At 40.2% G+C, this 15,393-nt stretch overlaps 1 protein-coding gene across 1 annotated transcript; it reads left to right on the forward strand.

Moving 5' to 3' along the window:
• Nucleotides 1-210: 210 nt before the first annotated feature.
• On the forward strand, nucleotides 211-702 carry LOC112721521 (uncharacterized). Its single transcript, XM_025772575.1, has one exon. The coding sequence runs from the start codon at nucleotides 211-213 to the stop codon at nucleotides 700-702; it is 492 nt and encodes a 163-aa protein (XP_025628360.1).
• The last annotated feature ends 14,691 nt before the right edge of the window (nucleotides 703-15,393 follow it).

The following is a 15,393-nucleotide window of genomic DNA, read 5'->3' on the forward strand; positions in this document are numbered from 1 at the left end:
AAGAGAATGGAAGGTCTAATGAAGAGATATGTCATCATGCATAATGTAGCTACGCCCTACCACCCACAGAAAAACGGCCAAGCCGAGGTTTCTAATCAGGAGATTAAACGCATATTGGAAAGAATTGTAAAGCCTCATCGAAAGGATTGGAGTGCTAAGCTCACCGATGCATTATGGGCCTACCGAACGGCATACAAAACGCCAATTGGCATGAGCCCCTTTCTGTTGGTATATGGCAAAGCTTGCCACTTACCGGTGGAGATAGAGCACAAAGCATATTGGGTCGCGAAGGAGTGTAATTCAAGTTTGGGAGGGGCCAGAATTGAGAGAAAGCTACAACAAGTGGAATTGGAATATTTGAGGCTTGAAGCTTATGAGAACTCTAGACTTTACAAGGAAATGATGAAAGCCGTGCATGATAAGAACATAAGAGGAAAAGAATTTACAGCCAGTGACCTAGTCCTCCTCTACAATTTAAGATTGAGGTTGATGCCCGGAAAGCTTAGGTCAAGATGGGAAGGACTTTATAAGGTTGAGAAGGAGGAGCCATATGGAGTCTATCATTTGTGCTATCCTTCAAGCTCTGACATTTTCAAGGTCAATGGGCATCGGCTAAAGTTGTATCATGGTGAAAAGTTAAAAAGCAACAAGGAGATGGAGGTGTTCCTTTTGGAAGATGCACCTAATGGCAACAAGAATTGAGCTAATGACCGTCCAACTTAAGGACGTTAAACAAAAGTGCTAGGTGGGAGACACCCCACCATGGTGAGATCTATCCTTTTTGACCTTTTGCATATACTTTTGAACTCTTGATTGGTTTGGTGATTGCATAGCTTTTCAGTTTGTTTAGTTAGATTTTATTATGCTTGTTGTGCTATTCATGAAGATTTGCATGGATTCTAAGTAGGTTGGATTATTAAAGCACAAAAGCAAACACCCCAATTCCTATGTAGTATGCCAATTTTGGGTGTTTTTGTGACCCTTTTAGCTTGAAACCTACCCCATTTGTGATAAAAATACATTTTTTCATTAAAAAAAAAGCACGTGCGAGCGTGCATGGCGCCTACACGTCGCTCATGATTTCACAACTCTGAGTACATTTCCCCGAGAGTTGTGTGAGCGTTGCGCAAACAGAGCGCGAAACGCGCAGGTACCTACCCACGCGTATGCACGAGGCACGCCTATGCATCGCCTGGCCACAAACTCTTCCATGCGTGCGCGAATAGGATGCGCACGCGGCGGTCGCTCTGCGTGCCACTCTTGGTACAATTTTCCCGAGAGTTACGCGAGCGTTGCGCAAGCATTGTGCGCAACGCGCAAACCCCCAATGACGCATGTACGTATGGGACGCTCACGCGTCGTTCTATCTCCTGCTCACCCATGCGTACGCACACATGATGCGTACACGTGGGTCGTCTTACCAGCATTCCCCCAGTACCTGCCACCCGAGACTTGCGCGAGCATTGTGCAAGCAATGCGCGATATGCACAGTCACCTCCATGCATGCGCGCGCTATGACGCGTTAGAGTCCCTCATCTTTTTCCCCAGCCACCTTGCGCGCCCCTCTTCTTTTCACCACTCCGCGCGTACGCATGGGGCTTGCGCGCGTCTATCCTCGGACGCAAGCAATACACCAGCGCGCCCCTGTTTCAAATTTTCTCTTCTCACCCCCTTCTCCACTTTCCTTTTCCAATTCCCTTCTTCTTCTACTCCCCCTCATCACCTCTTCTCTCGTCCACCACCACCAGTGACTTCACCCACCGGCAACTGATGAGCGGATAATTTATACGCTTTTTGGCATTGTTGTTACAGAGTTTTTAGTATGATTTAATTAGTTTTTAGTATATTTTTATTAGTTTTTAAATAAAAATCACATTTCTGGACTTTACTATGAGTTTGTGTGTTTTTCTGTGATTTCAGGTAATTTCTGGCTGAAATTGAGGGACTTGAGCAAAAATCTGATTCAGAGGCTGAAGAAGGACTGCAGATGCTGTTGGATTCTGACCTTCCTGAACTCGAAGTAGAATTTTTGGAGCTACAGAAACCCAATTGGCGCGTTCTTATTTGCGTTGGAAAGTAGACATCCAGGGCTTTCCAGCAATATATAATAGTCCATACTTTGCACGAGTTTTGACAACGCAAACTGGCGTTCAAACGCCAACTCCATACCCTATTCTAAAGTTAAACGTCAGAAACAGGTTGCAAATCAGAGTTAAACGCCAGAAACAGGCTACAACCTGGCGTTTAACTCCAAAAAAAGTCTCTATACAAGAAAGCTCAATGCTCAGCCCAAGCACACACCAAGTGGGCCCTAGAAGTGGTTTTCTTCATCATTTACTTATCTCTGTAAACCCTAGTAACTAGTTTAGTATAAATAGGACTTTTTACTATTGTATTAGGGGTCTTGGTCATTCTGGTCCCCCCTCTGGGGCCGAAACCAATGAACACTATCATCACTTATGTATTTTCAACGGTAGAGTTTCTACACACCATAGATTAAGGTGTGGAGCTCTGCTGTTCCTCATGAATTAATGCAAAGTACTATTGTTTCTTATTCGATTCAAGCTTATTTCTATTCTAAGATATCCGCTTGCACTTCAACATGATGAATATGATGATCCGTGACACTCATCACTATTCTTAACCTATGAACACGTGCCTGACAACCACTTCTGTTCTACCTTAGATCGAGCCTGTATCTCTTAGGCTCCATTCCGAAAGATCGGAGTTTACGTGGTATAAACTAGAATTATTGGCAGCCATTCCTGAGATCCGGAAAGTCTAAACCTTGTCTGTGTTATTCCGAGTAGGATCTGGGAAGGGATGTCTATGACGAGCTTCAAACTCACGAGTGTTGGGCGTGTGACAGACACAAAAGGATCAATGGATCCTATTCCAACATGATCGAGAACCGACAGATGATTAGCCATGCGGTGACAGCGCATTTGGACCATTTTCACTGAGAGGACGGGAAGTAGCCATTGACAACGGTGATGCCCAACATACAGCTTGCCATGGAAAGGAATATGAATGATTGGATGAAAGCAATAGGAAAGCAGAGGTTCAGAAGGAACAAAAGCATCTCCATATGCTTATCTGAAATTCTCACCAATGAATTACATAAGTATTTCTATCCTATTTTATATTTTAATTATATTTTAATTATCAAATCTCCATAACCATTTGAATCCGCCTGACTGAGATTTACAAGGTGACCATAGCTTGCTTAAAACCGACAATCTCCGTGGGATCGACCCTTACTCACGTAAAGTTTATTACTTGGACGATCCAGTGCACTTGCTGGTTAGTTGTATCGAAATTGTGAAAAAGAATTTGAGATTACGAACGTGCTTGCTGAGTTTTTGGCACCGTTACTAGGGAATGAACAATCACGATTTCGTGCACCAAGTTTTTGGCCTCCCAAACCCAACACTAATGGACAAATCCTTCCCTTCCCCCCACCCCTATATAAACCCCTCAACACTACTCCATTTTCACACATTATAACCACCACTTCTCCCCCTTGGCCGAATACACCTTCTCCCTCCATCTCCTCCATTCTCTTTTTCTTCTACTACTTTCTTTCTTCTTTTGCTCGAGGATGAGCAAACCTTTTAAGTTTGGTGTGGTAAAAGTATTACTTTTTATTTTTCCATAACCATTAATGGCACCTAAGGCCAGAGAAACCTCAAGAAAGAGGAAAGGGAAGGCAATTGCCTCCACCTCTGAGTCATGGGAGATGGAGAGATTCATCTCAAAGGTCCATCAAGACCACTTCTATGAAGTTGTGACCAAGAAAAAGGTGATCCCTGAGGTTCCTTTTAAGCTCAAAACGAGCGAGTATCCGGAGATCCGACAAGAGATTAGAAGAAAAGGATGGGAAGTACTCTCTAATTCTATTCAACAAGTCAGAATATTAATGGTTCTAGAGTTCTATGCAAATGCATGGATCACTAGGAACCATGATCAAAGTATGAACCCGAATCCAAAGAATTGGCTTACAATTTTTCGGGGAAAATACTTAGATTTCAGTTCGGAAAATGTAAGGTTGGCGTTCAACTTGCCAATGATGTAAGAAAACGCACGTCCCTACACTAGAAGGGTCAACTTTGATCAAAGGTTGGATCAAGTCCTCATGGACATATGTGTGGAAGGAGCTCAATGGAAAGTTGACTCAAGAGGCAAACTGGTTCAATTGAGAAGATCGGACCTTAATCCTGTAGCTAGAAGATGGTTGGAGTTCATCCAACGCTCTATCATTCCTACTAGCAACCGATCCGAAGTAACTGTGGATTGGGCCATCATGATCCATAGTATTATGATTGGAGAGGAAGTGGAAGTTCATGAGATTATACCTCAAGAACTCTACAAAGTGGCTGACAAGTCCTCCACTTTGGCAAGGTTAGCCTTTCCTCACCTCATTTGCCACCTCTGCAATTCGGCTGGAATTGTCATAGAGGGAGATATCCTCATTGATGAGGACAAGCCCATCACTAAGAAAAGGATGGAGCAAACAAGAGATCATGGACCTCAACAAGAGCATGAGAAAATTCCTCACCATGAAATCGTTGAGATGCCTCAATGGATGCACTTTTCTCCACAAAACTATTGGGAGCAAATCAATACCTCCCTAGGAGAATTAAGTTCCAACATGGGACAACAAAAGATGGAACATCAAGAGCACTCCATCATTCTCCATGAGATTAGAGAAGATCAAAGAGCTATGAGGGAGGAGCAACAAAGGCAAGGAAGAGACATAGAGGAGCTCAAGAACACCATTGGTTCTTCAAGAGGAAGAAGACGCCACCCTCACTAAGGTGGGCCCATTCCTTAATCTCCTTGTTCTTATTTTTCTGTTTTTTGTTTACTATACTCTATGTTTATTTATGTTTATGTCTTTATTACATGATCATTAGTATTTAAGTGTCTATGTCTTAAAGCTATGAATGTCCTATGAATCCATCACCTTTCTTAAATGAAAAATGTTTTAATTACCAAAGAACAAGAAGTACTTGAATTTCGAAATCATCCTTGAAATTAGTTTAATTATTTTGATGTGGTGATAATACTTTTTGTTTTTTGAATGAATGCTTGAACAGTGCATATGTCTTTTGAATTTGTTGTTTATGAATGTTAAAATTGTTGGCTCTTGAAGAATAATGAAAAAGGAGAAATGTTATTTGATAATCTGAAAAATCATAAATTGATTCTTGAAGCAAGAAAAAGCAGTGAAGAACAGAGCTTGCAGAAAAAAATGCGAAAAAAAAAGAAAGAAAAAATTGGCGAAAATGAAAAAAAAATAATAATAAAGAAAAAGAAAAAGCGAGCAAAAAAAACCAATGGCCCTTCAAACCAAAAGGCAAGGGTAATAAAAAGGATCCAAGGCTTTGAGCATCAGTGGATAGGAGGGCCCAAAAGGAATAAAATCCTGGCCTAAGCGGCTAAACCAAGCTGTCCCTAACCATGTGCTTGTGGCGTGAAGGTGTCAAGTTAAAAGCTTGAGACTGAGCGGTTAAAGTCGTGATCCAAAGCACAAAAAGAGTGTGCTTAAGAACCATGGACACCTCTAACTGGGGACTCTAGCAAAGCTGAGTCACAATCTGAAAAGGTTCACCCAGTTATGTGTCTGTGGGATTTATGTATCTGGTGGTAATACTGGAAAACAAAGTGCTTAGGGCCATGGCCAAGACTCATAAAGTAGCTGTGTTCAAGAATCAACATACTGAACTATGAGAATCAATAACAGTATCTGAATTCTAAGTTCCTATAGATGCCAATTATTCTAAACTTCAAGGGATAAAGTGAGATGCCAAAACTGTTTAGAGGCAAAAAGCTACTAGTCCCGCTCATCTAATTGGAGCTAAGTTTCATTGATATTTTAGAATTTATAGTATATTCTCTTCTTTTTATCCTATTTGATTTTCAGTTGCTTGGGGACAAGCAACAATTTAAGTTTGGTGTTGTGATGAGCAGATAATTTATACGCTTTTTGACATTATTTTTACATAGTTTTTAGTATATTTTTATTAGTTTTTAAATAAAAATCACATTTATGGACTTTATTATGAGTTTGTGTGTTTCTCTGTGATTTCAGGTAATTTCTGACTGAAATTGAGGGACTTGAGCAAAAATCTTATTCAGAGGCTGAAGAAGGACTGCAGATGCTATTGGATTCTGACCTCCCTGCACTCGAAGTGAAATTTCTGGAGCTACAGAAACCCAATTGGCACGCTCTCAGTTGCGTTGGAAAATAGACATCCAGGGTCTTCCAGCATTATATAATAGTCCATTCTTTGCACGATTTTTGATGACGTAAACTGGCGTTCAAATGCCAACTCCCTACCTATTTTGGAGTTAAACGCCAGAAACAGGTTGCAAATCAGAGTTAAACGCCAGAAACAGGCTACAACCTGGCGTTTAACTCCAAAAAGAGTCTCTACACACGAAAGCTCAATGCTCAGCCCAAGCACACACCAAGTGGGCCCCGGAAGTGGATTTCTGCATCATTTACATATCATCACTTATGTATTTTCAACGGTAGAGTTTCTACACACCATAGATTAAGGTGTGGAGCTCTGCTGTTCCTCATGAATTAATGCAAAGTACTATTGTTTCTTATTCGATTCAAGCTTATTTCTATTCTAAGATATCCGCTTGCACTTCAACATGATGAATATGATGATCCGTGACACTCATCACTATTCTCAACCTATAAATGCGTACCTGACAACCACTTCCGTTCTACCTTAGATCGAGCGTGTATCTCTTAGCCTCCATTTCGAAAGATCAGAGTCTTCGTGGTATAAGCTAGAATTATTAGCGGCCATTCCTGAGATCCGGAAAGTCTAAACATTGTCTGTGGTATTCCGAGTAGGATCTGGGAAGGGATAACTATGACGAGCTTCAAACTCGCGAGTGTTGGGCGTGTGACAGACGCAAAAGGATCAATGGATCCTATTCCAACAAGATCAAGAACCGATAGATGATTAGCCATGCGGTGACAGCGCATTTGGACCATTTTCACTGAGAGGACGGGAAGTAGCCATTGACAACGGTGATGCTCAATATACAGCTTGCCATGGAAAGGAATATGAATAATTGGATGAAAGCAGTAGGAAAGCAGAGGTTCAGAAGGAACAAAAGCATCTCCATATGCTTATCTGAAATTCTCACCAATGAATTACATAAGTATTTCTATCCTATTTTATATTTTAATTATATTTTAATTATCAAATCTCCATAACCATTTGAATCCGCCTGACTGAGATTTACAAGGTGACCATAGCTTGCTTCAAACCGACAATCTCCGTGGGATCGACCCTTACTCACGTAAGGTTTATTACTTGGACGACCCAGTGCACTTGCTGGTTAGTTGTATCGAAATTGTGAAAAAGAATTTGAGATTACGAACGTGCGTGCTGAGTTTTTTGTGCCGTTACTAGCGAATGAACAATCACGATTTTGTGCACCAGCGACCACCACCTCCGGCGGTCCCACTTTCTCCCTTTCCCCTCATCTTTTCCCTTCTTCCCATTCTCTCACTTGCACCCCATCTTCTCTACCCCTCTCAAGGTCATATCCTTTTCCATCCTCTTTGATGTTACTTGATGCCTTTACTTTTAACTGCATGCCTTTATTTTCTCTAAATTCCCTTAGTTGCACTTTGATAAATTTTCTCTTGGCTATTTGCTTTATTTTTTTCTTTGCTATTTTCTATGGGTGTTGAAATTTGAGTTACCTCTTGCTTTGATGGGTTGATTTGCTCTCTTTTGAGCCCTTTATGTTTATGTGATGTTGTTTTGATTTTGAGTATACCATTTGCGGCATTGCACCTTTGCATGTATTCAATGTGCCTGTGGTTTGAATGTTGCACACCAAGTATTTGTTGAATTGCACCTATCACACTTTTAGTCACTTTTGACACTACGCTTTCAATTTGATGCTCTTCTATCAATACACTTATCTTCCTCTCACACATTGAGCTCATTGCATTCCATCTTTACCACTCATATGTGCATATCCATAACTTGCATAGGTCATTTGGGATTGTTGGCGATGCTTGAGTTTATTCCTCTCATGCCTTACTTGCATGCTTCTTTCACTCTTGCATCCCATGCTAGTGTATTGCCCCGTATTTCCATGATTGTGTTGCTTGCATGTTGCAGCTGTCATGTTTGCACGATAGCTTTTCTTGTGTGGCACTTTTTCTCACTAGCATGTTATAAGTCGAATGTGGTCTCTTTGGGTTTAATGTCGTCCTTTTTCCTCACCTTTTTCAGATGGCCATCAAAAAGGACAAGGAAAAAGCACAGAAGAAGCTGCCTCCTATAAGGGCACCTCAAAAAGCCACCGCCAAGGCGCACCACGCGCTCAAGGCTAAACCTCTTCCCAATAAGGCGCGAAGCATCATTAAGATTGATGATGCAGAGAAGGATAACCCCACGAGGGATCCCACTAGGTTTCCCAACCGTTATTGTGAGCTAATGTTCCCCATCGTGATTCCACAGGATTATCATTCTGAACCCCTTCTTAACCCTCCGGGTCATGTGGTTCAGTATATCATACCTCGGATTGAGCGATGAGGATAGGGCTTTCTCATGAGGAGACCACAAGAAGCTAATCTCTCGTGGGTAGTAGAGTTCTACACTAATTACTTCTTACTCTCTCTTCAGACTATCTTCATGCGCCGGAAGTAAGTTCCAGTTTCCAAGAAAGCTATTCAAGAAGTGCTCCGACTCCCACCCGTACGGGATGAGGTAGATGGTTACCAAGAGGCCCTTCATCAGCGTGATGAGTTTAATTCCACTTTTGGTTGGGATGCTGTCCACCGAGTTATTGCCGAACCGGATACATTTTGGACCCGAGGGCACCTCCGGCCTCGACCTAAGGGCATTCTGGCGGGTCATCTGACTATAGAGGCTCAAGCATGGACCTAAATCTTGTCTTATTATGTGTTTCCCAGCACTCACGAAACTTTGATTACCGTGGACCTCGCCTTGCTAGTTTGGCGTATACTCATAGAGCGGCCGGTTAACATTGCTCATCTCATCCATCAAGCCATGGGTCATGTTCATGCAAGGGGTAACCTACCTTTCCCAGCCCTGGTGACAGAGCTAGTTGCTACTGCTGGTGTTCCCCGAGAGACCAAGGATCGGAAAGCGATGATTCTGGTAGAGGGTGACGTGGTCCCATCCGGAAAGTATCTCAACCTTCCGGCGGAACACAAAACCCTTGATATAGCTACCCCATCGGTTCTCCCTACTACTTCTTCTACATCACAAGGATCTTCCCACCAACGGCTTGAAGACCTCCACAAGAAGATAGATAGATATGAACAACAGAACCAACGCCGATATGTGATGCTACGATTTTAAGAAATTGCACGATCGGTAAAAATTCCTTCCGGCAAGTGCACCGGTTATCGTCAAGTAAAAACTCACAATAGAGTGAGGTCGAATCCCACAAGGATTGGTTGAGTGAGCAATTCGGATTAGAAGTGTGTTCTAGTTGAGCGGAATCAAGATTTAGATGAGAATTGCGGAATGTAAAATTGCATGAATTAAAGAGCGAGAAGCTAAATTGCTGGAATTAAAAAGGGATCGGGGTGATTGCATGAATTTAATTGCAGAATGTAAAGAGAAGTGATAGATCAGAAATGGGGAATTCATTGGGTTTCAGGAGATATTGAGATCTCCGAATCAAACATTTTTTTTTATCCCTTCCTCAACCAATGCATTCATTGAATTTTGTTTGGCAATCTTATATGATTGGATCCCAATCCCTTGGCTCACCAATTCTCTCTAAAAACAAACAAATTCCCAATCCCTTGGTTTAAATGTTCATAAGAAGAGATGATGCTCGATCACTGATTATACCACACAGTTTCATGAACCACAATTTGGTAGGATTACATGTCACAATATCCATCCAAACCCCAATCCAATTCACTGTGAGAAAGCTTCTCTAGCATGAATCCTCCATTCCTTTCCCAAGGTTCCGAAGGATTCCAATTATGGATAGTTTCTTTCCCAAGACAACTAACCAATGGAATTAGATCGAGAAGCTTTCTAACAAAATTCAAGAGAAAAGATTGAAGAAGAAGATAAAAACTATTATTGATTCATTGAATTACAATAGAGCTCCCTAACCCAATGAAAGGGGGTTTAGTGAGTCATAGCTCTGAATTTAATTACAAAAAGTATGAAAACTAGAAAAAGTGATCCCCCAAAATTCCCCCCCTGAGTGCCAACCAACTTAAATTCTATCCTATTTATACACTTTCTAAATTGAGCTTCTGTTGTGTTTCTTGGGCTTTGAGGCCTTTCCCTGATTTCCTTTTGCTTTGGGTTTATGATCCATAATCCTGATGAGGCTGCTGATCCAATTCTGTAACATTCATTGAGCCAACTTAGTGATAATCAAGTAATGACACATGACTCAACAATTTGAAATTCCAGACTCATCAATTCTTCAGGCCCAATCCCATAAACCATGATATTCAATTGGGTTTCATACCAGAGTACGTTTAAGTTAATGTTTGTGCTCAAATGCTAACTTAAACTGCAATATCTTTGGCCCAGAAACCTTTTCAATTAGTGGCGTTTAAGTTGCAGTTTAAGCTTAAACTGCAACTTAAACGTTGGACACTCCTGGAGGTGGTATAATTCAAGCACGTTTAAGCTTCAGTTTAAGGTTAAACTGAAGCTTAAACGTGGAAATGGAAGAAGGCAAGTCTGGAGTGTGGAGTTGTCGAACACGTTTAAGCTTCAGTTTAAGGTTAAACTGAAGGTTAAACGTGGAAATGGAAGAAGGCAAGTCTGGAGTGTGGATTGTCGAACACGTTTAAGCTTCAGTTTAAGGTTAAACTGAAGCTTAAACGTGGAAATGAAGAAAGCAACCCTGGAGGAGAATGGTCGAACATGTTTAAGCTCCAGTTTAGGCTTAAACTGGAGCTTAAACGTGAAAATGGCTCCCTGGTGCATTTCTCATTTCTGGCGTTTAACTTCCAGTTTAAGGTTAAACTGGATGTTAAATGCCACTTTCAGCTTTTCCTCAGCTTTCATGATTTTGGCGTTTAAGCTCCAGTTTAAGCTTAAACTGGAGCTTAAACGCCACTGATAGTTCCCAGCATTATATGGCTTGGTAGTTTGAGTTCCAGTTTAAGCTTAAACTGGAACTTAAACTCCACATGTGATATTCAAGCTTCCTTTATTGATTTTGTTGCTTCCTTGCCTAGCCTCTTCTTCCCTGAAATCATCCAAACAACTACATCAAAGTCTTGCAAAATTTCATGAGAAATCTTCCATTCATAGCATTCAAGTAATATAACTAAAAACTCATGGAATTTGCATCAAAATCATACTGTTTGGATGGTTCATTGCTTTGTTATTCATTTAACCATTCTTGGTTACTTTAAGCTCAAGAAAATGCATAAAACAACTAAAACAAACAGAAAAATGCTAGTGAAACTAGCCTAAGATGCCTTGGCATCAATATGCTTACATAAAGAAGCTCTTGAGTTGTATAACTCCTTCTATGGAGGAACCGAAGATCTCCACATCCACCTCGTACTTAAGCGAAGAAAGCACTCACAAAGGGGATAGTGGAAGCTCCAAACCCGACCAACCCTTGCACCTTGCTAGTAGCACGGAGGACCGTGCTAAGTCTTAAGTGTGGGGAGGTTGTTCGACCGATCTCTGAGGGTAACAATTTCCCTCTTCAACACCAATGTTTGTTAGTTGTTGCATTGCATGATAGGTTTCATGATAGTTAGAATTTCTACAGAGTTTTACCACTTCTTTCTTGATAGGGCTACTTGGTTAGAGTAATGATTTCTCTTCCGAGAAACTGTTTTAGGGGAAGAGAAACTGTTTTAGGGCATCTTACCAATTTGAGAAACTTTTTTGTGAGCTTGCTTGAAGATTGTATTTTGGAACATGGTTTTGGGCTAAGAACATAAGCTTGTGAGTTTTGAGCCTAATGATGTGGTTACATCTTATAACCACTTATTTTCCCTTCTTGTGTGTAATTGTTCTCTCTCTATAATTGTGATCCTTGATTTGTTTCATTCTTTATGTCAATTATTCCTTGTATTCATACATTTATATGATTGAGGCCATTATTTCATCTAGTTCACTTAACCAAATAGCCTACCTTTTACCTACCATTGTTAGCCAATTTTGGGCCTATGCTTAACCCACTTGTTCATAATTTTAGCATATTAGAAGCCTAAGTGAAAAAAAATAAAAGTCCCTCGTTTGGATCTTTGATTGGCTTAGGCTAGTGAGAGAGGTCATTATTCAAGATTGGGGAGGTTCGGGAACATTGGTTGGGATAAAGGATACTTTGTATTTTAAATATTTGGGAATTGGGTACATGCTCATGTATTAATAAAATGTTGAACTTTATGCATTGGTGCTCTTGAAAGAAAAATGAGAAAAACAAAAGAAAAAAAGAAAAAAAAAAGATAAAAAGAAAAAAATATATATAAAGAAAAAAATATATATAGAAAAAAGAGAAGAAGAAAAAAAAGAAATAAAAAGGAGACAAATTGCCCCAAAGTAAAGTCAATAAGAATCAATGCATAAGTGTTGTGAAATGTAAAGAAAATGCATGAGTATGTGAAAAAGTGAAAAAATGGGTAGTTAGGTTAGAACTTAATTGTATAGGTTATTTGTGTTAGGTGGAAAAGTCTAGGTCAATCAAAGATTCAATGCTAGTCCACTTAACCATATGTGACCCTACCTTGACGCTAGCCCCATTACAACCCTTGAGAAAGTCCTCATGATAATTGTTTGCATGCATTGAGTAAATGTTGATTGTTAGATGAAGAACAAATTTTGGAAAGCAAGAAATAGAGGAGAATTGAGTGGTTAACCCTATACACCGAGCGAATAGAGTGCAAAACACTTCCGGTGAGGGTTCGAAGCCAATTCCTTGTTCCCGGCTCTCACGGGCGTTCTTCATGCAAGTCACGCACATCTCACTTTGATGTTCGAATTGGTAGAGTTCATATATCATATTGTCATTTTGCCCTACGTACTTATGTGTGTTTTAGAAAGATTGACTTGCTTTTAACCAAGTAGATAGTGGCATTCATCTTAGTTGCATTCATGTAGGTAGGTTACATCCCATAAATCTTCCTCTCTCTTGATCCTTTGGTCTTTTGCCTTCCTTTAGCATGAGGACATGCTATCATTTAAGTGTGAGGAGGTTGATAAACCCCGTTTTGAGGGTTTATCTTGTGTGGATTTTGAGGGTTTTATCAATGACTCTTCACACTTATTCATATAAAAATGCATGATTTTGTGTTTATTTCCCAACTTTGCCTTATGGATGAAAACATGCTTCTTTTACATTAAAGTTGATGTATTTTTAATCATCCTCCATTACCATCCGATGCCGTGATCCGTTTGCTAAGTGATTTCAGAGCTTATAGGGCAGAGATGGTCTAGAGGAGAGGAAGGAAGCATGCATGAAGGGAAGGATATTGGAATATGAAGTTTTGAAGCTTGAGCCGCGACGCATACGCATGCCTTGCGTGTACGTGTGGATGCGCACCACCAAGCCGGTGCGAAGAAGCCAAAGCCAGAGCCGGCGCGTCTTCATAGCCAAGCCAGATCTCTAGGGACGCGCACGCACGCCTGACGCGTGCGCGTGGATTGTAAAGCCCCAGGGACGTGTACGTGTGCTGTGCGCGTACGCATCGATGCCGCACATGACATTTTAAAGAGAAAACATGACCAGTGATTTCAGGGTAGTTACAGACCCTTATTTGACATTAGCCCCCGCCTATGTTTTCTTGCTTTGCTATCTTTATTGTAGGCTTAATTTTCTTTCTTTTTCTTTCCTTTTAGGTTGGCCACCAAGAAAGGAGGAAAAGGAAAGTTTCTAAATGGGGCAACAAACAAGTCATCCTTATAACCTTTTGAAGAAGATCATCAATTGTAGCAACCCATCCACTTTGCTCTTCTTTGCATGCACCGAGGACGGTGCAATCTTCAAGTGTGAGGAGGTCGTCCGACCGATCTCCGTGGGTAACAATTTTCTTGTCCAACACCAATTCTTAGTTTTTTTTTGTTAGATTAGTTATTGCATTGCTTGTTAGGTTGCATGTTAGTTAGAATTTGTACATATTTTTACCACTTCTTTCTTATTAGGACTACTTGGTTATGGTGATGATTTCTTTTTCCAAGAAACTGTTTTAGGGTACCTTACCAATTTGAAAAAAATTTTTGTGATAAGCTTGCTTGATAGAATTTATTTTGGAACCTGGTTTTTGAGCTAAGAACACAAGCTTGTGAGATTTGAGCCTAAAGGTGTGGTTACATCTTATAACCACTTATTCCCATTCTTGTGTGCATTATTCTATTCCTATGATTGTGATCTTTGATTTGTTTAATTCTATATTTCCATTATTCCTTGTATTCATGCATTTATATGATTGAGGCCATCGTTTCATTTAGCTCACTTACCCAAATTGCCTTACCTTTTATCTTCCATTGTTAGCCAATTTGAGCCTACGATTGACCCACTTGTTCTTAATTTAGCACATTACAAGCCTTAAAGCGGAAAACAATAAATATCCTTATTTGGATCTTTGATTAGCTTAGGCTAGAGTGTGTGTATCATTCAAGTGTGGGAATCTTGGGACATTGGGGGAATAAAAGGGTAGTTTTGTATTTTTATTGAAATTATTGGGAATTAGGTACATGCTCATGTATTGATAAAATGTATAGACCTTGTGCATTGATGTTCTTATATATAGTTTAAAAGAAAGAAAGAAAGAAAAAATGAGAAAAACAAAAGAAAAAGAAAAAAGAAACAAAAAGAAGAGCATGGAAAAGAAAAGAAAAGAAAAGAAAAAAAATAGAAAAAGAAAGAAACAAAGAAAAAGAAAGAAATAAAAAGGGGACAAAATGCCCCAAAGCAAAGTTCAATAAGGGTCAATGCATAAGTGTTGTGAAATGAAAAGGAAATGCATGAGTATGTGAAAAAAGTGAGAAAAATGGGTAGTTAGGTGGGAAGTTTAAGCTTATCAAAGATTCAAATTTCAAGCTCACTTGACCAAATATGCATCCTTACCTTGACCCTAGCCCCATTACAACCTAAAGAAAAGACATCATGATACTTGTATGCATGCATGAAATATATGTTGATTGTTAGAAGAAAAACAAATCTTAGAAAGAATGATTAGGGGAGAATTGAGAGAATCGACCCCATACACTTGAGCGACTAGAGTGCAAACACTTCCGGTGAGGGTTCGATGCTCAATTCCGTGATTCCCGGCTTTCATAAGCTTTCTTCTTGCAAGTCTATTTGAACTTCATTTTTTATACTTGAATTGGTAGGATTCATAAATCGTTATACGATCTTGGCCCTACTTGTGCATGT

This window comes from Arachis hypogaea, chromosome 11 (assembly GCF_003086295.3).
Source record: "Arachis hypogaea cultivar Tifrunner chromosome 11, arahy.Tifrunner.gnm2.J5K5, whole genome shotgun sequence".
In the NCBI taxonomy this organism is placed as follows: Eukaryota; Viridiplantae; Streptophyta; class Magnoliopsida; order Fabales; family Fabaceae; genus Arachis; species Arachis hypogaea.